At 39.6% G+C, this 26,130-nt stretch overlaps 1 protein-coding gene across 1 annotated transcript in view; it reads left to right on the forward strand.

Moving 5' to 3' along the window:
* Positions 1–2,447: 2,447 nt before the first annotated feature.
* The window catches only part of SERGEF (secretion regulating guanine nucleotide exchange factor), a 75,725-nt gene continuing 52,042 nt past the window's right edge, over positions 2,448–26,130 (forward strand). Inside the window, exons 1-9 of the mRNA XM_070957445.1 lie at positions 2,448–2,492; positions 7,625–7,763; positions 8,761–8,916; positions 10,515–10,609; positions 10,865–10,925; positions 12,336–12,449; positions 13,341–13,403; positions 14,470–14,628; positions 23,082–23,248. Coding sequence (XP_070813546.1) covers positions 2,448–2,492; positions 7,625–7,763; positions 8,761–8,916; positions 10,515–10,609; positions 10,865–10,925; positions 12,336–12,449; positions 13,341–13,403; positions 14,470–14,628; positions 23,082–23,248 — 999 coding nt within the window. The remainder of the gene's footprint in view (positions 2,493–7,624; positions 7,764–8,760; positions 8,917–10,514; positions 10,610–10,864; positions 10,926–12,335; positions 12,450–13,340; positions 13,404–14,469; positions 14,629–23,081; positions 23,249–26,130) is intronic.

The raw sequence follows: 26,130 nt of genomic DNA on the forward strand, positions 1-26,130 counted from the left end.
ATTCTGATCAACAGAAAGCCTGTGCATACAAAATAGCACCTTTTTTGACATACTGTTTTGTGACTACATCCTTTATTGGGTCATTCATCTATTTGTTGGCTGCTACAAGATTTTGCAGAGTATTAACTATGTATTGCTGCGAGTCGGCCTTTAGGAGCATTGAGAACCACCATACTGTAATTAGCAAAGGTCCTGGAATAGAAGTGAGCAGACCCAGATTTTAGTACTCTTAGGTATGGAAACTTTAGTTGACCTTGGGCCAGCTAGTCTGTATTCTCCTTAAGCAACATCAGGTTCTCTGACAATCTATTTGCTAAACAAAGCAATTGTGAAATACTATTTGTAAAATGCACTTACAATGACAGCAAGAAGTTTTTTTTGCTTACAAGTCAACAAGTATTACCAAATTCCAAAATTCAGTATTACATATTTCACTTCATCAGCTCAGTTATTTATATCAAAACTCATGAAAAATTGTTAGTCAGAAATGATTCTCCCAGTTGTTTGCTGATTTTCTATTACCAGAGATGAACACAGCTCTCTGTCTACACTATCATATTTCATAAATTGCAGCTTCTGAAATGACACAAAATGTCAGTGATGGACCTTCAGGAAAGTTGAAAAATGTTTTATTGTCAGAAAGCTGATTTCAGGAGAACCTTCTGAATGGTGAGATTTTTTTTAGCTAGCCTTGCTCATCATGAATATGTCAGACAACAAATGTATTGTGGATGCCATAAAGTTGAACTATTGATAGATGTTGCATCAGGTGGGAAATTAGGACAAGTGAAAATGAAATAAACCAGAGATTATGTCAACACGTGTGTTCTTTTTAAGCTCCTTTCTAGCGCAAACAGAGATAAATTAAAGACCATGTTGTTATGACAGCCTTGCAGTGAGATAGGTTGCAAACCAAATTTAAAAAGTAAGTAAAAATAAATAAAATAACTATTATAGTATTTGGCCCATCTGACAAAACAGACTAGATTTTAGAACCATACTGACTTCTGATATCTTCAACCAAACCAAAGATTCCCAATACTGTAACAAATAAGCCAAATAAATATACCCTTTCTAATATGATAACTCACATGCTGCAATTGTGAAACCATCCGTAATTCAAATGCCCCAAGTCACTTTTATTCAGAGTTGTTTTCAGACCACCAGTGGGCACATTAGAAAATACAGATAGTCCTTGGTTAATGACTGCCCCATTTAGCGGCCGTTCAAACTTATGACTGGTCCTTGATTTTATCACAAGGCTCTTTGCAAACTTCACAGCTGACTTCGGATAAGTCATGGTTGTGTGATAGTGTGAACTTAAACCACTGAAGAGGCTCCGAGATCATAAATGCAGGATGTATAGTCATGTTATGTCTGACTTAATGACTATATTGTTTAAAGAAGATGTTTCCAATTGTGGTCCTTAAGTCAGGCCAACCTGTATATCCCAGTGTGAAGATTTTCTCTCACCCTTACATCTTTGTACATGTAAATGTGGGAAACGACCCCAAATCCAAGGACTGGGAAGTATGAGTAAACTACTTCCATACTGCTGCCAAGAAACATGGATGTGTCCAAAGGAGGCTTTGTCTTTCATATATATATATATATATACACATACACACACACACACACACACACACACACACACACACACACACAGAGGGAAGTATGGTAAGAGCCTTGGTAGTACAGTGGTCTAAGGCACCCTGTTATTAAGCTGGTTATTAAGACCAGCTGCCTGCAATTACTGCAGGTTCGAATCTCGCCAAGGCTCAAGGTTGACTCAGCCTTCCATCCTTTCTAAGGTAGGTAAATTGAGGACCCAGTTGTGGGGGCAATAAGCTGACTTTGTATAAATATACAAATGGATGAAGGCTATTGCTGAGCTCATTGTAAGCCGCCCTGAGTCTCCGGAGAAGGGCGGCATATAAATCAAAAATTAAAAAAAAAATTAAAAAACTACTTTCATACTGTTGCAAGAAACATGGAGGTGTCCACCAGAAGTGGAGCTCCACTCAGACTTTGTCTTTCACACACACACACACACACTCACTCACACACACACACACACACACACACACACAGAGAGAGAGAGAGAGAGAGAGAGAGAGAGAGAACAAAGCAACTCCTTTGACATGTCTTGTCCACGTATTCCTGGTTATTCACGCTCAGCCCTCCTCTCACGAGTTCGCGTCGCCACATCTCCCACAGCTCCAAACCACCGCTGCAAAAGCGGAAGGGGGAAAAAAAACCACAGCGTTGCATTGGCCATAGTCCTCTCTCTCTCTCTCTTTACCACTTGCCCGACCTGGCTAAGTCGACAAACCTCCGGCCTTTGCTTTGAATATAACAATACTGTAAAACTACCCGCTCCTGCAATCGCAGCGAGAAGCCGGGAAAGGCGGACGCTTCCGCAAGTGGTTCCGCCTTCTTCGGCGACTATGGCCGTCTCCCGCCGGGATGCAACGCGAACCCTGCTCGCTTGGGTAGGTCTCCCGTAAGCGGTGCTATAAGAGGGCGGAAGGAAGTGGCCTCCCTATGGGCACGGGAAGGAAAGGGGAAAAAAAAAAAAGGCCTATCGCGGGTCAGGCTACGGCCCAGGAGGAAAGGCGCGGACTTTTGTCTTTGCAAAGGGAAAATCTTCCCGCGTTTTGCTTGCCTGCCTGTCGTTGTTTTGTTTGGTAAATGAAGCGTCTGTCTGAAGTGTGTTTTTCATCATGCAGCAAGACGGAGGCGGTGATTAGTATTTTTACCCCTCCCTTCCTCCCTTCTCCGCATTTCACCCATTAGTAAAAGTGACAGGATCTTGTTTAAAATTGTATTTTCGGAGGAATTTAAGCTTGTCCGGTTGGGTTGAAACTAAACGGGAAACACCTGCGGCTCTTAATAATCACACGGCAGGCAGGGAAGCAAAGAAGCTCCTCTGGTCACCCGTGAATTAATGCCTTTGTCGGATCCAGACACCCATCAATCACATCGCAGTCCGAATTAACAAGCCCTTTTAATGCCTTCGTTATCGCGCGGTTTCGAAAGGCGCCGAGCTCGCTTCACGACACATTCAGCAGCGCTGCTCGGGGAAAAAAAAATTGAATTGTTCGTATAGTATAGTTGCAATAGCAGCAATTAAAGAGCGTAGCTGAAGAATAATCCCTTCAAATGCTTTGAAGGCTTCATGCTCTTAAGAGAGAAGTTGAAAGGTCTCTTTCTAAGGCTTTCTCCTCATTTTTGGGAGAAAGTCTGTATTATTCCAGTCTTGGGAGGCGGGCGGTGAGAGGAGCTTTGGCATTTGGTGCTCCCTGCTGGCCAATGCTTATTTTATTACGGTAGCTCGTTGCTACCCTAATAAATACTTTACTACTCGGGGTTGCTTTGTAAGGAGTACGGGTAGTCCTTGACTTGCAACCGTTTATTTAGTGACCGAAGTTACGACCACAGTGAAAAAAGTGACTTATGATGGTTTGTCACACTTAATGACCATTGGCAGCATCCCTGTGGTGACGTGATCAAAATTCAGATGCTTGGCAACTGACACGGACAGTTGCAGTATCCTGGGGTCATGTGATTCCCTTTTACGACCTTCTGCCAAACAAAGTCCATGGGGAAGCCAGTTTCACTTAACAACCATGTTACTACTACGAGATACTTAGTCTAGTTTAGTTCAATGCGATTTATATGCCGCCCTATCTCCAATGGACTCAGGGCAGCTCACAAAAATAAAATGCACAATTGCACATTAAAACAATATAAAATTAAAAGTCCAAATTAAAACAATTTAAAATCAATTTAAAATCTATTAAGGAACACCCCCTCCCCCATCAGTCCAGGTTGCGAAACAGCCAGGTCTTCAAATCACGGTGGAACGAGAGAAGGTCAGGGGCCATCCGGAGCTCCAAAGGAAGTTGGTTCCAAAGGGTGAGTGCGCCCACAGAGAAAGCTCTCCCCCTGGGGGTCTCCATCTGACATTGTCTGGCCGACGGCACCCTGAGGAGGCTCTGTCTGTGGGAACGCACCGGGCGATTGGAGATTGTTGCTGGCTGCAGGGGGTCCGACAAATATCCCGGGCCTAGGCCATGAAGGGCTTTATAGATGATAACCAGCACCTTGAACCTCACCCGAAGGGCAACCGGTAGCGAATGCAGGTTGTGCAGGAGGGGTGTAACATGGGAGTGTCGGGACACTCCCATCACAATCCGCGCGGCCGCATTCTGCACCAATTGAAGCCTTCGAGTGGTTTTCAAGGGCAGCCCTAGGTAGAGAGCATTGCAGTAGTCAAGACGGGAGGTGACCAGCGCATGAGTAACAGTGCGTAGGGCATCTTGGTCCAAGTAAGGGCGCAGCTGGCGCACAAGGCGGACCTGGGCAAATGCCCCCCTGGTCACGGTTGCTACATGATCTTCCAGAGACAACTGTGAATCCAGAAGGACACCCAAGTTGCGGGCCCTATCCACAGGGGGTAACACCTCACCCCCGATGGTCAACGATGGGATATCTCGATTGGACCCAGATGCCGGTACCCACAGCCACTTGGTCTTGGCGGGGTTGAGTCGGAGCCTGTTCCTCCTCATCCAGGTCCGTACCGCTTCCAGGCAACAGGACACCACGTCGAGGGCATCACTAGGCTGGTTCGGGGTGGATATAAAAAGCTGGGTATCATCAGCATACTGATGATACCGCACCCCGAAACCACGGATGATCTCCCCAAGTGGCTTCATATAGATGTTGAACAGGAGAGGCGAGAGGACCGACCCCTGGGGCACCCCACAAGTGAGGGGCCTCATAGCCGATCTCTGCCCCCCTGCCAACACCGCTTGCGTACAGCCCGAGAGATAGGAGGAGAACCACCGTAGAACAGTGCCTCCCACTCCCAACCCCTCGAGTCGTCACAGCAGGATACCATGGTCAATGGTATCAAAAGCCACTGAAAGATCCAAGAGGACCAGAACAGAGGAGTGTCCCCTGTCCCGAACCCTCCAGAGATCATCCACTAGTGCGACCAATGCTGTCTCTGTGCTGTACCCTGGCCTGAAACCCGAATGGTACGGATCCAGGTAGTCTGTATCCTCCAGGACCAACGGGAGCTGCCAAGCCACCACGCTTTCAACAACCTTTGCAACAAAGCGAAGGTTAGAGACCGGACGAAAGTTATTCAATATGGTTGGGTCCAAGGCAGGTTTCTTGAGGAGGGGTCTCACCACCGCCTCCTTCAGGGCGGCGGGGAAGATCCCCTCCCACAAAGATGCCATTATTACTGCCTGGATCCAATCCCGTGTCACCTTTCGGGCCGCATAGGCAAGCCAGGAGGGATACGGGTCCAGTACACACGTGGTGGCACTCAGCCTCCCCATAATCCTGTCCACTTCCTCAGGGGTGACAGGATTGAACTCCTCCCAAATCACAAGACCAGCTGTGTCCTCACCGTCTGACCCTGCCTGGTCAGAGTCCAGATCTCCCGAATCTGAGCGATCTTATGCAGCAGATGCTGACTAAACTTCTCGGCACGTCCCTGCAAAGGATCTTCCCCTGCCCTCCGATTTAGGAGGGAGCGAGACACCCTGAACAGGGCAGTCGGGCGATTATCTGCGGACGCGATGAGGGCGGAGAAGTGTGCTCGCTTCGCTGCCTCCATCGCCACCAGATAAGATCGTGTGAACGATCTCAACTGGGAATGGTCAGATTCGGAACGACTGGATCTCCAACCGCTCTCTAGGCCTCTCCTACGGTGCTTCATCACCCGGAGCTCCTCCGTGAACCACGGAGCCAACCGGGATCTGCGTCGAGTCAGAGGCCGCAAAGGAACGACACGGTCGAGTGCCCCGGAGGCTGCCTTTTCCCAGGCATCCACCAGAACCTCGACCAGGGCATGGGAGAGAGAGAGAGAGGTATTTTCCCAAGCTCCGTCTGGAACCTTTCTGGCTCCATCAGGCGCCTGGGCGGTCCCGCATCCCAGTGGGGGGAGGGTTGACCTCATGGAAGCCCAGCCGCAGGAGATGATGATCGGTTCATGACAGGGGATGAGTAACTGGTGCTCCCCAACCGAGCTCATTGCGCCACTGTTCCGAGATAAAAACAAGATCGGGGGTGCGCCCCTCCTCATGAGTCGGGCCCTGAATAAACTGAGTCAGGTAAATGGCTGCCATGGAAGTCATGAACTCCCGGTACTCTACCAGTATGTAGTCCTCTGAAATGGTCAGGAAAACCAATGACCAGCTGGTTTTCCTGACCATTTCAGAGGACTAGATATTGGTAGTCCTTGACTTACAACAGTTCCCTTAGTGACCGTTCAAAGTTACAGCGGCCCTGAAAAAAATGACTTATGACCATTTTTCATACTTACGACGGTTGCAACATCCCCATGGTCACGTGATCGAAATTGAGATGCTTGGGAACTGACTCACATTTATGAGTGTTGAAGTGTCCCAGGGTTCATGTAATCTCGTTTTGTGACCTTCTGACAAAGTCAATGGGAAAATGAGATTCACTTAACAACTGCATTGATTGTAAAATTAGGCAAAATTCACTTAACAAATACTTAGCAACAAAAATTTTGGGCTCAATTGTGGTCATATGTCGAGGACTACCTGCATAGATATTCTAATTCTATGACTCCATTTTATGGCTCAGATGTTCAAAAAGACCTTGACTGAGAATTAATTATAAATAAAATACGCCTGGCTGTGGTTTATGTTTGATGTTTATTCACAAAGTTCACTGTAACTGTCCTTTTATCTTATACTGGAGAGGGATTTGTAAATTGCTTTGTGGAATGGAATTGCAGGTAAGCTCAAATGAATAGACAAACAAACAACATTGGAAGAGAAACGTGAAAATTTGTGATACGATGACCGATATTATAAAATGGAGTTCCCTAAGGAGATATTTATGATATATAAAATATTTTTATAGGATTTTTTAAATTTAAAATTACTCTGAAAGCAGGAAAGTGTTAATTTGAAAGAATTATAATGTAAATGACACAATTCACATTGAAGTATGACTGGGAAAAAGAAAGAGAAAAAAATATGACTTTTCTTAAATTTACATTAATATAATAACCAGCTTGGAAAAGGCACATTTCAACCCTTAATATTTCTAGGTATGGCTGACAAATTCCCTTTTGTAATTCCAGAATTTTGCTGTAAGAATCCTGATAAACAAATAGCATTTTCTGAATCACCTTGGTACAATTTGCTGTTTTGCAATCTAAGTATAATAATCCTTTCTGCTACCATTCATTGTTGACAAAATTGGACTCAATGTAAGCTTTGCCAATTTCTAATACATATGTTTTAAAAGACTATGTTTTCAAAAATAAATTAGTAAATGTAAAACTTCAATAAAGAGATGTGTGTGTGATGGGTAAAATGATGTGTTCAATATCTAAAGACTTTTATTTGATCACTTGACTGGCAAAGATGATCTCTGAATAACCATGAACTGACAGATTGTCCAAAAAGGGATATTACAAAGCATTAATATTAAGCAATTCCTAAAAATACCATAACTATAGTTCAATGTATGTTTTATTTGTCTATAAGATACAAATAGATAGTATCTTGGGCATATCTGAATTAATCAGTTTAAATAAATAAGTCTATTTCCCTCCTTCACTTTTTTTCAGGGAGCAAATAGTTATGGACAACTTGGTCTTGGTCATAAAAATGATGTGCTCCTGCCTAAGGCTGTGCAGTCATTTCTCTTTAATCAGAGTTGTATCAAAAACATTATAGGAGGTGGAGGTCATTCTGCTGTTCTTACCGGTAAAAATCCAACTATAACATTTCTTTGTGTACTGTGAAGTTTAGTTCTGTGGATTGTAGATCCTTCCTGCATGATCAGTCCCAACTACATTTTGATCTTTGTATGAGGTTTATAGATCCAAGCTTTCCTCCTATAAACATAATTTAACAAACTGAAATATAGGTGCAATTGTATGGAGAAAAGGAAGTTAAAGCTATGATGCTGCACTGCTCCTTATTACTATCTTCAACATTTTTTATCTAGCCCTTCAAAACAAATCAAACTCAGGAAACAAGAACCACTTGGATTTTTGGAAAGAACTTTATTGCAAGTAGTAATGTGGCCAAATTTTGAAAGTTTGTTAAAGCAATTCTTCATCATAACTTAGTGTAATTAAAGTGGAATTAGTTTGAGTCTTTTTCTGACATTACACCCCCCACCCCCCAATGGAGTCTCGAATGTTTTGCAGCAGCCCTGTTTCTTCCTGTAAAAGATATACTCCATCCTCCAGGCTCTTAGGATCCGTTATATATTTTGTCACAATTTTGTCACAATTGTCAAATATAATGATCATTATATGGGTTAAAAATATCATTATATTTTTAACCCATTCTTCTTCAAAGAGCCATATCATGCTGAATAAGATAATAAAAATTTGAACATACAGTAGCAATTACAGAACAATACATAACAGAACTTTTCCTAAAACAAAATACTTAAAATAGAAAGAATCCAAAGCTGAAAGCAATTCATTTCAAAGAGACAGTACAAAAGCAGTATTGTCCTAAAGCAGATGTTTTTCTGCAAATGAATAGGCATGACTTTAATTGTCTAAAGAAAAACAATTCCAATAAATTTTCTTCAAGATATGTGCTGCCACTAAGAAGCCAGCTCCCCAATACTTGCATAGGTTGAGTGATATGAGTGCTGGCATAATATACCCCTGATGATTAAATCTATTGATTTATATGGTCCGTTCACTATAGATAAGTCTGATGCTGTTTGTTTATTTCACAGATACTGGAGAGATCTTTTTCTGTGGCCAGAATAAAGATGGACAATTGGGACTTGGTCATACTGAGGATGTGACACATTTTACCTTATGTTCTTCTATTTGTGGCTGTCCTGTCATACAAGTTGCCTGTGGCTGGGATTATACAGTTATACTTGTTGGTAAATCTGTCATAATTTATTAGACTTGTATGCCACCGAACTCTCAATGATTCTGAATGGCTCACAACAATCAAACAAAGAATTCCAATAAAACCAGTTAAGTGTAAAACATAAAGCTGGCAAGCGTGATGAAATGATGGGTCTCACTCTATCTTGGCAAAGGCTTGGATAAATATTGAAGCAAATCATTGCATATAGTGAAAACCTTGGACCCTATGTATGCCTCCAAGAGGTTCCAAGATCTTCAGTTGTGTATTTTGTATAAAAAATTAAAAATTACCTATTATTGAGTGTTTGGAAATGAGACCATTTTCAACTGAATTAAACACAATAATTAAGAAAACGAGCTATGAACAAAGACTTTTGTACTCATTGTGCAACCAGTGCTTATAGAGTTTTACAATTTAACAATAAAGTTCTAAAATAAAGCTAAATTAGTATTAAAAGTCCCATTCAGTTGCTTCCAATGGGATATAGATGTAATTCATATTTATTGAATTATACTGGCTTTTTAAAATAACAAGAATTAGGTTAGACAAGATATGGTGAGTTGTGCTCATTTAAAGAGCACAAAGTTAAATAACAGCTCTGTTTAATTGATTTTTCCACCATTTCTTTCTTTTTCTTTCTTTCTTTCTTTCTTTCTTTCTTTCTTTCTTTCTTTCTTTCTTTCTTTCTTTCTTTCTTTCTTTTTTTCTTTCTTTCTTTCTTTCTTTCTTTCTTTCTTTCTTTTTTTCTTTCTTTCTTTCTTTCTTTCTTTCTTTCTTTCTTTCTTTCTTTCTTTCTTTCTTTCTTTCTTTCTTTCACTTGTCAATTACTCTGGGTGACTTACAGAAGATTAAAACATGTTAAATGACCATTTCTTTATAAACGTAAATCTCTGAAACTACTTTGCAGCTAGGAGGCTTCTTTTCAGTTCTGGTTTTCAGCTGTTTTGCTGGCTCTTTTTTTGTATATGGTTCCTTTAATTGCAGTTTCTATTTCACTCTTGTTCGTTCTCTTATCGCTCTGATGTTCTAAAGTTCTTACACTGCATTTAAGTCACACTAGAAATAAGTAATGAATATACATGTAGCCCTTGCGTAATTACCTGTTTTACGACCATTTGAAGTTACGATGGCCATGGATGTTGTAAATGATTGTGCCAGCCCTTATGGTTATGTGACCACATGTCAACCTGGTCAGCTTTACAACCTGTTGCAGCATTCCACGGTTATGTGACTCTGATTCTACCAGTTTCTGGCAAAAATTCTGCCAGTTTCTGGGTTTGTTTAGTGATCACAGTGTTTGCTTAAGGATTGCCATATTCTTTTAATGATCATTGCAAAAAAGGCAGGGAATTTCCCTCAGGTCATGTGGTTTCCTCGACTTATGACTGTAGTGGTTTATGACCTAATTCCGAAGCTCAGTTATGGTTGTAAGTCGAGGACTACCTGTAGATATCATGAGGTTCAAGGAATGTGTATGATTACATGAATTAGAATCAATCAGAGAGCTGAGCAAATAAGTATTTCATGGCATATTGCATTGAAAATTCATAATAGTTTTGACTTGAGGTAGACAATAAAGGTGTTCAAATGCACTGTTCTGTCTTTCAGGAAATGGTCAAGTGTTCTCCTGTGGTTCTAATTCCTTTGGACAATTGGGAATTCCTGATATTTTAGGCAGATGCACTATTCCAGCAATGATTAAGGTATGAGGTCTTGAAAAGTTGGTGCTTTTGTCACCAAAGCTTTTTAATCTCCCCGTCAGAGAGAGGGAAAAAAAAGCAGTTTTGTAAAAATGAGATGATTTAAATTTTTGCTGTAAGTTTTGAGGATATTTTATACTATCTTCATACTTCCTGTCTGTAAAGCCATTTGAAAATTCAAGTATTTAATTCAGTAGAATTATTATGTTTTATGATATATCGTACATTTCTCTCACCATCCTCTCACTTCTCTCATAGTCTTTACAGGATAAAATAATAAATATTGCTGCTGGACTCAGGCACGCTGTTGCTGTGGCTGGTGAGTTAACATCTTTATAGTGAAATTAACAATAATAAAGATGTAATACTATACCCGATCAGATGAGTTTAATTTTTGCAGCTGAAATTGTTTTGTGAATTTGCTAGAAAAAACATGAAGTGTTTAAGAAATAATTCATTGATTCAATATTCAGTGACAGGCTAATACAAATCAGATATTTTATGGAATATATTGTATGATGATTATTTAACTTTCATGGATCCCTTAAAAAAGACTTTTAAAAGGAATTTATAATTAGGATAATTTTAGTCTTTTACTCTCAGCCGTTTAAACTATATAAATTGCTTAATAAGTTTCATTAATGAAAGCCTGGAAATCAATATTACATTTTGGTATAAACTGGGATGGTACGACACTCATTCTAAAAATAGGTGCACAAAGTGGCCCTCACTGGTTGCAGTGAGCATAGTAGGGATCTTGAAAGTATTAATGGTAGTCCTTGGGTTACAACCCGAATTGGGATGTGAGTTCATGTTACTAAGTGAAGTAGTTATTGAGTGAAACATCACAGCTTTCCCAGTGGCTGTGCTTACTAGAAGCGAGAAAAGAAAGTTGCAGATCACGTACCCTGTTCTCTGACAGCTCCCACCCTGATCCAAGCTATTCCTAGCTTGGTTCTTCTCAGACCTGAGCCTTGATTTTTCCCAGGCAAGGGATGCTTTCAAGGGATCACTGAGCCAGAAAAGGGCAACTTGATTTTACTGCTCTGAATGAATTGTATTTGCTTCAGCTCCCCCACTGCCTATTTCCCCCCACCCATCTTTGTCGTTTTGTCTGCCCTGTATAGCATAGCTGAGATGAAGACATTGCTGTATCCCACCATTGCCTTTTCCCTGCCACCATGACCCCCAGTAGACATTCCTCCCTGTTTCCTTCTCTGCACCATTATTGTCTTCTTTCTCCTCCTTGGCATTGCTTTACCTCCCCTATGCTGGGCTTGCTGACACTGGTGAGCTTCAAGCCCTATGGTGTCCTGGCTGGGGTCAGAGATGGTGGTGAGAGGTGCAGCAGGGCCAAGGGGAAGGGACAGGCCCACCACTAACATGGGGCCTGAGGCTGGCTGGTGTTGCTGAACGTGACTACGGGAATCTGCGGCAGTTGTAAGTGTGGGTGAGTTGCCAAGCACCCAAATTTTGATTACGGAGATGCTGCAATGACCAGAACTCTGAGAATGGGTTGTTGTAGATCCATTTTTTCCCAGCGCCGTTGTAACTTTGAATAGTTGCTGAACAAATGATCACAAAGGACTATGTGTACGGCTAAATTATGTTTTACATTTTATGTGCTAAATGTGAACTGTTGATATCAATAAGACACATTAATGTATTTCTTCAGGCTGTTATCAGGGGAATAATTTTTAATCTTGACAATTTGTTTTCCTGTGAACAGAAAGTGGTTCTGTATTTCAATGGGGAATTGGTATGGCATCGCAAGCAAAACGAATGTGCCAAGAAAAAAATATTCCTTCTTTCTTGAGGGCAAAGGAACCTTGCAAAGTACCAGGTTTGTTTTTTTTTTAAAGCTATACATGATATTTTGATGCCTGTTTGGGGCTTTTGTGCATATATGCTGCCCAGAGTCACTTTGCAGAGTGAGGTGGGCAGCATATAAATGTGTCTTTGTGGTCTTTTCTGTAGCTAAATATATTCATATTTTTTAACTTTTCATAGCAGAACCTTGCTATTTTGGTAGCTCTTCTCTGAACTTGTTTTATTTTGCTATTACTTTTTTTGAATTTTGGTATACCACTCCAAGTGGGTTCTTACCACGACACAATGAAATCAACAAGTATTTCCAATGGCTTGGATTTATGATCCTATTAATATATCCAAAGATAGCATTTGCCTTTTTAACCGCTGCGTCATGATAGTGGCTCATATTTAACTTACAGATGACAAGAATACCTAGCATTCATTTTTCATGTTAAGGAGGAGAACAACACTTTTGATAGATGTTCATATCTCATGATCTAAGGCTTTGTTTTCACTACAGGAAACCTGGGAATCCGGGAATTATAGTTCAAGGGAGGACATTCCCAAACCTCACTATTGCTATTCAATTTATTTTCAGTGGTTTTCATAATAGCAACATTTCTTTTGTTCAAGCCCCTGTAGCAACTCAGGAACTTAAACCAAGTCATGGTTCTTGAAAATTAATTTAATTGTAAATCTATATGCTTGCATTGTTAAAGACTATTCAGCCATATCAAAGTGACCCTTGATCTATTAAAATTTGCTTGTGGTGTAGTAACCCAACATGACCTATGCAGCAATGATTTCTATATATGTAACATTTTTTTAGCTTTATTTTTGTTTGTGACATTCTGTAACACAGAAAATCTCTGTGAAAGGAATTGTCTTTTTAACTTATGACATAAATGCATTACTCTCCTAGGTTTTGAAAATGTCAAAGTGAGGAGTGTAGCTTCCGGCTCACATCATGTTGTGTCACTCACAGGTATGTTTCCTTGTCTGCACCTATTCCTTTGGCTTGGCTGAACCATACAAAACATTCTGTTTCTGATATTAGTTCAAGTTTCATTGGGAGTGTCTGAGTGTATGATTTATGTGTTTCAGTCTTCAAAGCACCTGTTTCCTTCTCCCATTTTGAAACACTCAGATGTCCTTCATATGGTTTATGTGACTTTGATGTGTGGATTTTTGTCTGTATTTTTGTTAGCTGCTTTCATGTTTTTCTTCCTCATAAGCAGAACTGAACCACTTAGATAAACAAATCCAAGAACTGAGAATAAGTGAAATGTAATGATAAAAGTCAGGAAATAAAAGGCCAAAGAATTTTGGCAGCTGGTAGCCCTGCTGAGGATACCCAGTTTGGTGTGATTAAAAGCACCAAGTTGGAAACTGGGAGACCCTAAGTTTCTAGTCCTGCTTAGTGACAAAGCCAACTGAGTGATTTTGGCACAGTTACTTTCTCTCAGACTTGGGAAGAAGGCAATGACAAACTACTTTTGAAAAAAAAAATCCTTGCCAAGACTTGGTCAATAAAGACAAAAGTGCAAACCTTGTATTTAATTTTTCTTTTCACTGTACCTAATGGCTCCATCTTTTGAGTGGCCTAGTTTGTGTTCATCTGTCCTTTAAGACTTGATAAAATAAAGGTTTTTTTCTGATAATACAAAAATCTTTAATCAGTATGCTCTTTTTTTATGAGGAGCCGACAAAGGAATATTTATTATGCTTGCATTGTGTGTATGTATTGTGCATTGATGTTGTCAAGGCTATGTGTTTGTATGTCCTGGATGCGCTTATTTGCATGGGGATGATTTGGTTTATATATTACAATTTGGGTTTTGGAGAAATTTAATTTGCAACTATGGCTAATTGCACACAATGTGACTTACACGCCGTTTCTTGTGCTTTGGCATTTCTGAATTGTAGCTTCCTTTTAAAGTTAAGTTCTTTACTATTTGTGCATAGAGCAATGACATTTAATCATTATATCTGTGTCCTTAAATGATAGAGAAATGTCTTAATTGCTATTTTATTCTTTCTCTCTTTTTAAGACGATGGAGATTTATATGTATGGGGAAACAATAAGCACAAGCAACTATTAAGTAAAGACTCTGTTGTTTTGGAACCTCAGAAGATTGAAGCTCACTATTTTGAGGGTGAAAAAATCAGAAGAATTTGGAGTGGTTGGACACACTTGGTGGTGCAATCAGGTATAACCTAAAAAAACTATATCTAAAATAAAACAACATCCATTTGATTGTAAATAATATTTTTATGGATCTTAAAAGGGATTTTAGACTGAGATGTGTGGAAGATATGGCAAAACACTGTGTCAGAAAAATATTTGATTTTTAATATTAATGTGCTGATTGGTATTCATGCTAAGCTGTAAATTAGTCTTTTGTGTTCCCTTCCTTTCTCCTTTTTCTTGTTCTGAGGTAGTGCTGAGGTATTACAGTATTATTGCATCTTTGGAACTTTGCAAAGATAATTGCAATTTTGACTTGCTGTGCAAGAATAAAATATACTATATGTCCAAATAGAAAAACTCCCTAAAATATATTCTCAATCCTACTATTAGAAGTTCTTAACGCAGAATGCAACAGATGCCAACATGAGTTTTAGAAGAATCCCTCCCCCTAAACCATATTATCTTAGACTACAACTTCAGACAAGAAGAATATTCATGTATATTCTACTAAAACTCTCCTGTTTGTAACCCTAATGTTTAATTAACTCAAATGATGCATTATAAGGATTATCAGGTTTTCATACGACTCTAATAGTAGGTCTATATTCCTAATATGCCATCAATATTGGACAGAAATGGTATTCATTGTAGCTTTCCACAGTAGCTGTTGATTTTCTGGCTTAGATACAATATAACTTTTTTCTTTAAATAAGATACTATGGCTCCATTTCTTCATTAGTGAGATTATGAGTTGTGTGAGAGAAATAATAGTTTGATTGCACTGGGGCTTCAATTTAGTAGACCAGACAAAGGTGAAATTGGCAGACGTTTTGTCAGATTCTCCCACCTGCAAACATCATCTACCCCATAAGTCAGGGAAATGATCTCATGTTACTGGATCATTTTCTTTTTCTTGTTTGCTTGCATGCCTTGTTGCTTCTAAGGATTTGGGAATGAAAGCAATATTGTGTAAAGCCCATCTTTGCAGCATGTTTTATTAAAAAGAATGTAAAGCCAAAACTGAAAGTCACTCTTTTTATAATTGATATTTTTTTGAGAATGGGAGTAGATTCTATAATGTTGCAGATGTAAATTAGGTTATGTAAGAATCTCATTGAAATGGTTTGACTAAAGGAAGTTCTAAATATAGCAGAAATGTGTTGAAGAAGAAAGGAGAGAACAAAGTCTTAAGCCTTTAAAAGGTGAGTCATCCTTGGTTCAGAATAACTGCCTTCCTCCTTATGCTGGTAGCCAATAACAAATGGAGTCTTAATTAAGGGAGTTTATTTATCTTTGTGTTGTTCTGAGTAAATTCACAGGTCTGTTTGTTATGCATTTTTAAAATGGGAAAATAATTCTCAGTACATTTCTTTCTTGTGTAAATGGATTGAAGGAAATGGAAAAAAAATGTTTACAATGTCATTTATTTATTTATTTATTTATTGGTTCGATTTATATGCCGCCCTTCTCCAGAGACTCAGGGTGGCTTACAATGCGTTAAGCAATAGCCTTCATACTTTTGTATATACCTGCTTAGTAGTGCTTTCAGACCCCCCTAAGCGGTATTCTTTTTTATACAAAGTCAATTTATTGCCCCCACAATCTGGGTCCTCATTTTACCTACCTCGAAAGGATGGAAGGCTGAGTCAACCTTGAGCCTGGTGAGATTTGAACTTGCAGTAATTGCAGGCAGCTGGTGCTACTTAACAGCACTTTAGTCTGCTGCGCCACCAAGGCTCTTCCCCCCTCCCTGTTCAATTGGACCTAGAGAAGGAATATACCATAAAATTATAAGCTGAGTTGGTAGCTCCAGATAGGTTCTGTGGGAGAAAGGAAATACGTTATCCCACTCAGTAAGCTTCTGTGGTGGATTGGGGTCTTGTACTGAAAAACACTTCTGTTCACGTGTAGTATTATAAAAGTATACTGTGATGTCTTAGAGAAATACTAAATAGGATTTATTTTGTTGATGAAAGTATCCTACAAGATCTTTGTTGTTGTTCTTCAGCAGTCTGATTTTGTTTGAGGTCCTAGGTGAAATATGAAGAATCAGGGATCCAAGGTCTTTGGTAAGAAATGATAGAGAAGTTAGTGCTGGCAAAATAACATGTGAAATTTTGGAAGACCTCATCATTTATTTTATGTCTTCTCTCCCTTAACTGGCAATAGGATGTCAGAAAATACCAGGAAGATGGTTAATGACCAAAATGATAATTGGAGGGATGTGAGAGGGTCAATCTTACATTTAGTGCTCTTTTTAGTTGAAAAACCTTTAAAAGTAGCGTTGTCTTATGGTTAAAGTTTTAAACTAGGGAGACTGAGTCAAATTCTATCTAATCAAGGATTTTTATAAGGCCTAAAATATAGATGAAGTCTGGTGAGATAAAAAAGTAATAAATATTTTCAGGTACTTTGAAATAACTAGTCCATACATGAGGTTGAAACTGGTCCTTTCTTTCTTTCTTTCTTTCTTTCTTTCTTTCTTTCTTTCTTTCTTTCTTTCTTTCTTTCTTTCTTCCTTCCTTCCTTCCTTCCTTCCTTCCTTCCTTCCTTCCTTCCTTCCTTCCTTCCTCCGTCCCTCCCTCCCTCCCTCCCTCCCTCGACATATATTGCTATGTTATTAATGCAACAACTTCAGTAGTTTACAACAAATCATAAAACACAGTTAAAAAGATAGGTACCCTTTCCCTCCAGGTACCAAACCAAGTAACCTTACACTTAGTCCCAGTGGTGAAATCTAAAATTTGTTACTACCGGTTCTGTGGGCGTGGCTTGGTGGAGGGGGGGGTAATGTGACTGGGTGGGCGTGGCCAATTTTTTTTTACTTTTAAAACCATTTTTTCTACAACCTCTTCAGTGAAGAGGTTGTAAAAAAATGCTTTCAAAAGGTTCTGACGATCCCAGCTGAGTTGCCTGATCGGCAGAGGCTTTTTAAAAAACTCAGCTGGGATCGTCAGAGACATTTAAAAGAAAAAAAGGGTTTTTTTCTTTTAAAAGCCTTTGACGATCCCAACTGAGCTGCGCGATCATCAGAAGCTTTTTTTTTTACTTTTAAAAGCATTTTTTCGGCTGAAGAGGTTGTAGAAAAAATGCTTTTAAAAGTAAAAAAAAAGCCTCTGATGATTGTGCAGCTCAGCTGGGCATGGGGGGGCAGGGATTTTTGCTACTGGTTCTCTGAACCACCCGCCTCCATCGCTACCGGATTGGGTGATCTGGTCCGAACTGGGAGCATTTCACCCCTGCTTAATCCCCATCCTAGCTCAATGTTTGGGGAAAGATCCAGAGCTTCATAGCCTTTTGGAAGGTTAAAAGAGTAGAGAGCCCTGAGATCTCAATAGAAAGCTATTCCAAAGCGCTGGGGCCATCATTGAGAAGGCATGGCCATCAGGTGGCAATATTTAAGAAAGGGGATCTGGAGCGTACCCATCCTATCTAATGTAGTAAGGACTGGCAAATACCTTCAGGAAAAGATGATCCTGCATTAACTGGCCCTGGAAATTCATGTTTGTTGCTCTGATAGAAGGTGATGCTGGGGTTAAGCATCTGTCACTTAATGGCTGTGGTTTGTACAATCCATTGTATAGGACCGTGATGACAAACCTATGGCACGTGTGCCACAGGTGGCACGCGGAGCCATATTAGTGGGCACGCCAGCTCAGCTCTGGGGCGCATGTGCGTGCCGGCCAGCTGATTTTCGGGCCTTCTGGGCCCACCAGAAGTAGGGAAACAGGCTGTTTCCTGCCCCTGGAGGGCCTGGGGGCGGGGTGGGGAAGGCCCGTTTTTCTTTCTTACCTGGCTCCAGATCCTCTCTGTGTATCTGGGAATGGCGAAAACAGCCTTTCCCACTCCCTTGGAGGCCCTACGGAGGCTGAAAGGGCCCATTTCCCCACTCCCGGTGGGACAGGAAGTGACGTTTTTTCCTGTCCCCAGCCTCCAGAGACTCCTAGAGAGGCTCCTACAGACTCCTAGAGAGGCTCCTACAGACTCCTAGAGAGGTTCTGGAGGCTGGGGTCAGCAAAAAATGTCACTTCCTGTCCCACCAGGAGTTGGGAAATGGGCCCTTTCAGCCTCCGTAGGGCCTCCAAGGGAGTGGGAAAGGCTGTTTTCGCCATTCCCAGATACACAGAGAGGATGTGGAACCAGGTAAGAAAGAAAAACGGGCTACCAGGCCATCATGTGCCAGGAGCGGGGGGGAGGGGGTTGCGCACACATGTGCGTGGGCATGTGTGCGCGCGACCCTCCCCCACCCCCCTCTCCTGGCACGCGATGGCAAAAAGGTTAGCCATCACTGGTATAGGATGATGTGATATGGGGATATGGGGACAACGTGTAAGAGAATGGAATGCGGAGTTAAACACATTATCAGCTTAGAGTCTTTATGTTGCCACAAACAATCCATGTCCAGCTTCCCCTTGAATTCCGTTGACCCTTTTCTAATATCAATTTAGTGCTGACTGTTAGTTGACTGGATTCTTGTAATTAGGCTTGAATAAATCTTCTGTGCTGCAGCTTAACATATGAGCCTGGTCCTTTGTGCCAGACACAATGGTATTCGTTCCTTGGTACTTCCAAATTCTTTGCCTTGTTCATTTTTTTTATAAATAAAGTCACTCAAGTAAAAAAACAAGAAACATAGTATACCACAAAGCAACACATCAGCCTGAGGCATAATCTCTATTCCCAAAAATGTCTCTGAGCCCCATTTCTCATGTGGACGAGAAGCATTTTTAGAAAATTAATGAAAAGAGAGGGGAGGGAAAGATTGACTTACAAACCCATGTGGACTTGAACATTTAGGTCTGCTGATGGTCTACATGCTATTATAGCTTTATTGTAGAAATGCTGTCTATTTAGGAAGTTTATTATATTTCAAGTAACAATTCATATTCTGTGTTATTGGGGCTATTCTGTGACTTTACTCTGGATCTCAGAAGCGCTGCAAACATCTGAGGCCACATTTAACAGAATATGGGCTGTCAAAGCTTTCCTGAATTCCTTGCAAATGCACTCATTAAACATGTTCAAACTGTCAAGCTATATTTCTAGCTGTAATTGCTAACAGTATATAATTTGTAATTCAGGTCAGTTTTATGGAATAGCTTGTAACTAATTTATTTTTTTGGTAAGACCTTTAGAAAAAGCATGGTGTTTCTATTTTAAATGTAGGCCACAAAAAGTGTAAGTGTAAATAGTTCCTTCTTTACAGCTTTTGCCAAATACATGTGAATGTGCATTTTATGTCAGTGGCAGAAGGAAGGTGAGACTTCTCACAGTAGTTTTAATATTTTTTTTAAAAAAACCTTCCTTCCTTCCTTCCTTCCTTCCTTCCTTCCTTCCTTCCATCCATCCATCCATCCAACCATCCATCCATCCATCCATCCATCCCATTTACATGTGACTGGGCAGCAATTAACAACATTTAACTATGAAAACCAATTAAAGCAGTTTTGTACAATAAAGAAAAGGCAAAGGAAAGTGCAAATTATTTTATGACCTAATTACTGCACAGTTCAGAGATTGTGTCTTTCTGTGCTACTACAGTTCCTGCTAAAATAACAATGTCATTATCCAAAAATGTAACTGCTACTAAATTCCCTAAATACTTAATTGAATGCTACAATTAACTGGCAACCTCTTACGGTGAGCAAAACTTGAATCTCTTTTTTGGTGTCTGTTCTTCTCCCTTTGGATATCTGTGGAGGGTAGATAGAGCTCACACTCTGTTGTCCTTTTTGCATAGCGATCCTACGTGTCCATCATAAATCATTCTGGGACATGTAGCAATAGCACTTAGACTTTTATTCCGCTTCACAGTGCTTTACAGCCCATTCTAAGCAGTTTACAGAGTCAGCCTATTGCCCCCAACAATCTGGGTCCTCATTTTACCAACTTCAGAAGGATGGAAGGCTGAGTCAACCTTGAGCCGGTGAGACTCGAACTGCCGAATTGCAGTCAGCAGTCAGCAGAAGTAGCTTGCAGTGCTGCATTCTATCCACTGCACCACCATGACTCATGTATCTCTTTAGCTACTTGTAATAGTGTATTACTGTCTGTCAGTCCTGGAAGCCATCGTTTACTTTGGATCTTCAGGGCTGCCACATTTGTGCTGTGGGAAACTGGGAGGGGGGGATTGTATGGAGTTGGAGAGATATCTAGCCATAATAACATTCTTTTCTCTGAGAGCCAAGGATATCATGCCCTGCATCTGGAGTGGTGTGACTGGGAGGTATCTCCAGTTGGGACGGTGCGTTGATTAGACCATGTGATGGATATGTGGGTGCTGGGGCAGGGACTTGGACTTTCTTTTGGGTGGGGAAAATCTGGAAGCTTTCAGATTCCGGTTTTCCCACATGTGCCAATATGACATCTCTAATAAAATGGAACTTTGAGGAACTTCTAGCCTCAGAGTCTTCTTTTGTTAGGGGTGTTACTTGGATCCCTGACACTGTCTTTCCTTCCTAGCCACTTTTATCTTCCCCCCCCTCCTCAAATCACACATGACTTTCTGTCTATGAAGCCCTTTATCTGTTCTTTTTTTCAGATTCAAGTTATGATTACAGTTTGTATGACTGATCAGTAACCCAACAGGATGGCAGTCAGTGTTTACCTTTTCCATTCTGTCAAAGATGTTTGGATTTAAACTGCCATCTGTCTCCACATAACATGGCTAATAAAAAGCAGCTGTAATGGTTGGAATCCAAAAGAGAGCTTCAGGTTGTCTAAATTAATTTAGGAGAGTACTATTTAATTAGTATTACATAGCAAAAGAATTAAATAATTTACTATTACATAATACTTAGAATAATACTAAACATAAAAGAAGAATAAAAGTATTATCTTCATATATAACATTTTCTTAAATATTGAACTAGCACAGACAGTGAAGACTTACACCTGGTGGCATGTGTATAGAATTTAGTATGTTTCATATAAATGTACATACAGTGTAAAACAAGTTGAAGTAGCAATGGAGGTGGTAATAAAAGGAATTGTAATATGCAATGCAAGTTTTAAGAATGAGTACTTTTCAAAGTGTAAATTAAGAATGGGTATTCACATTCTAAACGCAAGAGGGATTTACGTTTATTGCTCAGAGAGCAGCTGCCTTCCTCATGGAATGGATTAATGCCAATGTAAGCTAAATAATAATAGCAAGGAACAGTCATGTGTAACTAAGGAACTGTTCACAATATAAAATAAGAATATAGATAGAACCAACTTGCTTTGTAAATAGAACAACTTACTTTCTTCATATAAAATCTCCTTAGTAGGTCTAGTAGACCATTTTTGCCAGTGGTCAAGTCAAAGAATTGACTTGATATGTTTATGATTAAATCACTAAAATTAGATTGCAGTCAGCATTTAGTTATTACTATTAAAAGTTTCAAGGGCAAAGTATTATGGATTTTAAATGGGACAAAGCTATGGTCAATGTGGTAGACTTGTGACTTCCAGGTGGAATTGGAAAAAATGTAAATTGAGTATTTCATTCATATGTAGGAGAGTTTCTTAACTTATTTCTTCTCAGGGTGAGGAGATTAGGAGAAAACTGGTAAGAAGTAAGCTAAAATATTGACAAACCTGGGAACTGCTCTTGATGATTCCTGAGGGCTGAAATGACAGATACTGTAGATTGTCTAGAGTCAAGGAAACTGGGAAGCAAGTCTCTATTTTAGTGTCATGAATTTTGGATGGTAACTTTGGGTTTAGGCATTTCTTCATCTTGAAAGTGATGTGTTTGTTATTTGAACATACACCTGTTTTTACATTCCAGTTTGTGGTTGATTTCATTGATCATGCTAAACTTGTTGGACTAAATTCTAACAAACTAAGTTCACACATTGTACTAAGGCAGAAATGAACATATTTTGTTCTGCTAGGAGAGTAGTTCCTTTTCTCTCTTTTTTTTTTGGGGGGGGGGTTGCGAAGCTGCAAGCCATATGAAAGTTGACCAATCTGAAAACTCCAAAGTAGGTACAAGGTACAGTACATAACTTACCACCTCTGTGTTAAGTCACAAACCAAAATGTTTGCATAGTTATATTGCTAGATTAGGGACAGGGAAGTTCCTGAGATGCTTTGGGAGCAGTCATTATTTCTCAGTATATCCTACCCATCAAAATTGGGGTGAGAATAAAATTTAAAGAGTTTATATACAATATATCTTGCCTGGAAGAAAGGTAGAATATCAATGTAACAAACAAGCAAAAGGAATCATGCTCAGCAAATCATCATGGTTGAATTCATAGAAAGTGTACTAAGCCAAAACCAGGTAATCTCATTAGCGCTGTTTATGAATTCAACTCCTGAATCCATTGGTGTGGAAAATATGTAAACTGAAGAGAAGGAAATATTTAATGAAAAGAAAAGCTTTATGTGACGTATTCCAATCTTGCCCAGCTTAATCATGTTTTATTATGGTTTTATCTTAAGTTCAAGAACTAACACTGCAATTATGTCACTGATATTTAGAGACAGAGAAAGTCTTCACGTGGGGTAGAGGAGACTATGGTCAACTTGGAAGAAGTGAGATGCCATGCGAAAGACAGAGCAAAGACAGAAAGGGATCAACAGAGCATCATTTGAAAGAGTCATCTTATGCTCCTGCTACAGTACCCAGACTCTCTGGTGCATCTGAGGTAAGGGAAAACTATGCATGTTGTCAACTTAGACTTTCTTTTATTAATTTGAATGGTGCCTCTGGCACAGGGAATGCTGGCTTGTCTCAATCCATTAAGTCAACATTGCATGCGTTTACTTATTATATCTAATATTCTGCCAGTTATTTAGTTTGTGAAAACTGAAAGACAATCCAACTCTGATTTTTTATACTACTTTTTCAAAATAGTCTGACTGCAGCTTTCCCTATATTTGCTTTTTTTAACAACACGAAAGTTTCTTAATACACACTTTTCATAGAGAATTTTTTTAAAGAATATAAGTAAGTTAAATTGTACAAAATATTTGAATTCTGGAAGACTGGCTTTAATGACCTCTGTTCATTATTATCACCCTAATATGCCGGATTTCATACTAAAGTTAATTGTAGAAGTACTCTCTCTGAAAAACAAACAGGAAAAGAAAACCCTCTTCTAATTAACAGAAATACAAATTTTCAGCAGAACATTTGCATGTCTTTGTGTTCTAAAAATTGTTGAATTTTGTTTGAAGTTGCTTGTTTGTTATTTTAGTATATTATTAATTACAACTATTCAAGTAGTCCTTAACTTAGGGACCATTTGAAGTTATGACAGACCCCCCCCCCCAAAAAAAAGGGTACTTCTGACTCGGTTTCAAAATTACAGTGTCTGCTGTGCCCTTGTTTGTTCACCCTTACAATCGACTGCAGTCCCAGCGTATTAGATAAGCACTAGTTTAGGAGACCCATAGCAGCTTGAATTATAGAGCTCCATTCCAGATCTGTAAGAATATCAACTTCATATAAAGAAAACTCTTAGGTCATCTAGATACCAAATCTACTTGCAAATTGCCTTTTTTCTCTTGGATGCATTGATAAATAGAAGATAAGATAATAGAACATGAGAAACAATAGTGAATAAGTAAGGAAGAAGAAAATAGAAAAAGAAAAGAGCATAAAGAAGTGGTTTTCGGTCTTTCTGACAGCAGTTATAAATGCATTTATATTTTACCCTCTTTTTCTAAGGTTACATCATATTTTTTTTTCTTCCATAAACTGCCTTTCCTAATCATCATACCCCAAAATTAGAAGTTCATTTTTTCCTTTTTTCAGCAAAATGTCCATAAGGGGTTTCCAGTCACTAATAAATGTAGTAACTAGTCTTTCTCTAAGCAAACAAGTTAACTTTGCCATCTCTGATAGTTCCATATCTTCACTAACCATTTCTCTAGTGTGGGTATAACACAGTCTTTCCATTTTTGTGATACAGTACAGGTAGTCCTTGACTTTCAACCATTCGCTTAGTGACTGTTCAAAATTACAATGGCATTGAAAGAGTGACTTATGACCAGTTTTCACACTTACAACCAGAGGTGGGTTTCAGCGGGTTCTGACTAGTTCTGGAGAACCAGTAGCGGAAATTTTGAGTAGTTTGGAGAATTGACTGGCTCCGCCCCCATCTCTTTTCTGCCTCCTGAGTCCCAGCTGACTGGGAGGAAGTGGGGATTTTGCAGTAACCTTCCCCTCCATGCCCACCAAGCCACACCCACAGAACCGGTAGTAAAAAAATTTGAAAACCACCACTGCTTACAACCATTGCAGTATCCCCAAGGATACACGTCCAAAATTTGAATGGTTGGCTATTGGTTCATATTTATGATGGTGGCAGAGTCCCAGGGTCATGTGATCCCCTTTTGCGACCTTCTGGCAAGCAAAATCAATGTAGAAGCCAGTTTCACTTAACAGCCATGTTAATAACTTAACAATTGCAATGATTCACTTAATAACTGTGGCAGGAAAGGTTGTAAAATGGGACAAAACTCACAACTGTTTCATTTAGCTACAGAAATTTTGGGCTCAATTGTAGTTGTAAGTCAAGAACTACTTGTAGTCTCGCTGTTTCATCAAAGCGGTATCTTTTTTCTGTTTGAGTTTGTCCGTCAAAAAATTACTGTTTTTATTAGTTCTTGCCAGAAATTCCTGCAACTCCTTTAATGTTGCTGTAGGTCTCTTGGCAGCCTCTTGGACCAGTTTTTATGGTTTTTTTCGTCAATTTTGAAGGGACATCAAATTCTTGGTAATGTCACTATAGTGCCGTGTTTTCTCCACTTGATGACTGACTTCACTGTATTCCATGATATATCCAATGCCTTGGAAAGTGTTTTGTACCCTTCTCCTGACTGATACTTTCCAACAATGAGACCCCTTTGATGCTTTGTAAGCTCTTTTCAGACAGTGGCTTTTGCTGTTAGAGGCAACTGAGTAAATGTCAAAAGAAAACTTTACTAGAACAGCTGAATTTTAATTGGTCTTGATCAGTCACTTTAACTGATGACAGATGTGTACTGACTACTATTTAATATCAATTTGAATGTGATTGGTTAATTCTGAACATAGCAACATCCCTACATATAAAGGGGTGAACACTTATGCAGCCGCATCATTCTGGTTTTTAATTGTTATTTTTCCCCTCTAAAAGATTTCAGTTTGTTTTTCAATTGAATTGTACAGCTTATATGTTAAATTATATTCTGAAGTGATTTACGTGGTCTGATTATTATTTTTTTTTACATCTCAAAAACCTGGCATTTTAAGAAGTATATATAGGCTTTCTATATTCATTATGGACTTAGGGAGTTCTTGTCTTCACTATCAATGAACAGAAGAGAGAAACCCGAATTTCTTCTTAACAGACTCTTTGTCACAAACATAGCTTTAAAAATTGTTCTGTTTGCTGAGAGCACAAACAGGTAAAGATATGAAACAGATTTATGAACGTGGCTTTAGCTCATACAGACATAACAGATCCAGTAGTTTTCCACTGATTTTTTTTTTAACAAATCAGAACTGTGAATGTGCTACAATGAACTGCACTGCAGGCTG

The sequence above is a fragment of the Pituophis catenifer genome, unplaced genomic scaffold, assembly GCF_029215685.1.
Source record: "Pituophis catenifer annectens isolate HBS135680 unplaced genomic scaffold, rPitCat1.0.hap2 SCAF_1, whole genome shotgun sequence".
NCBI lineage: Eukaryota > Metazoa > Chordata > Lepidosauria > Squamata > Colubridae > Pituophis > Pituophis catenifer.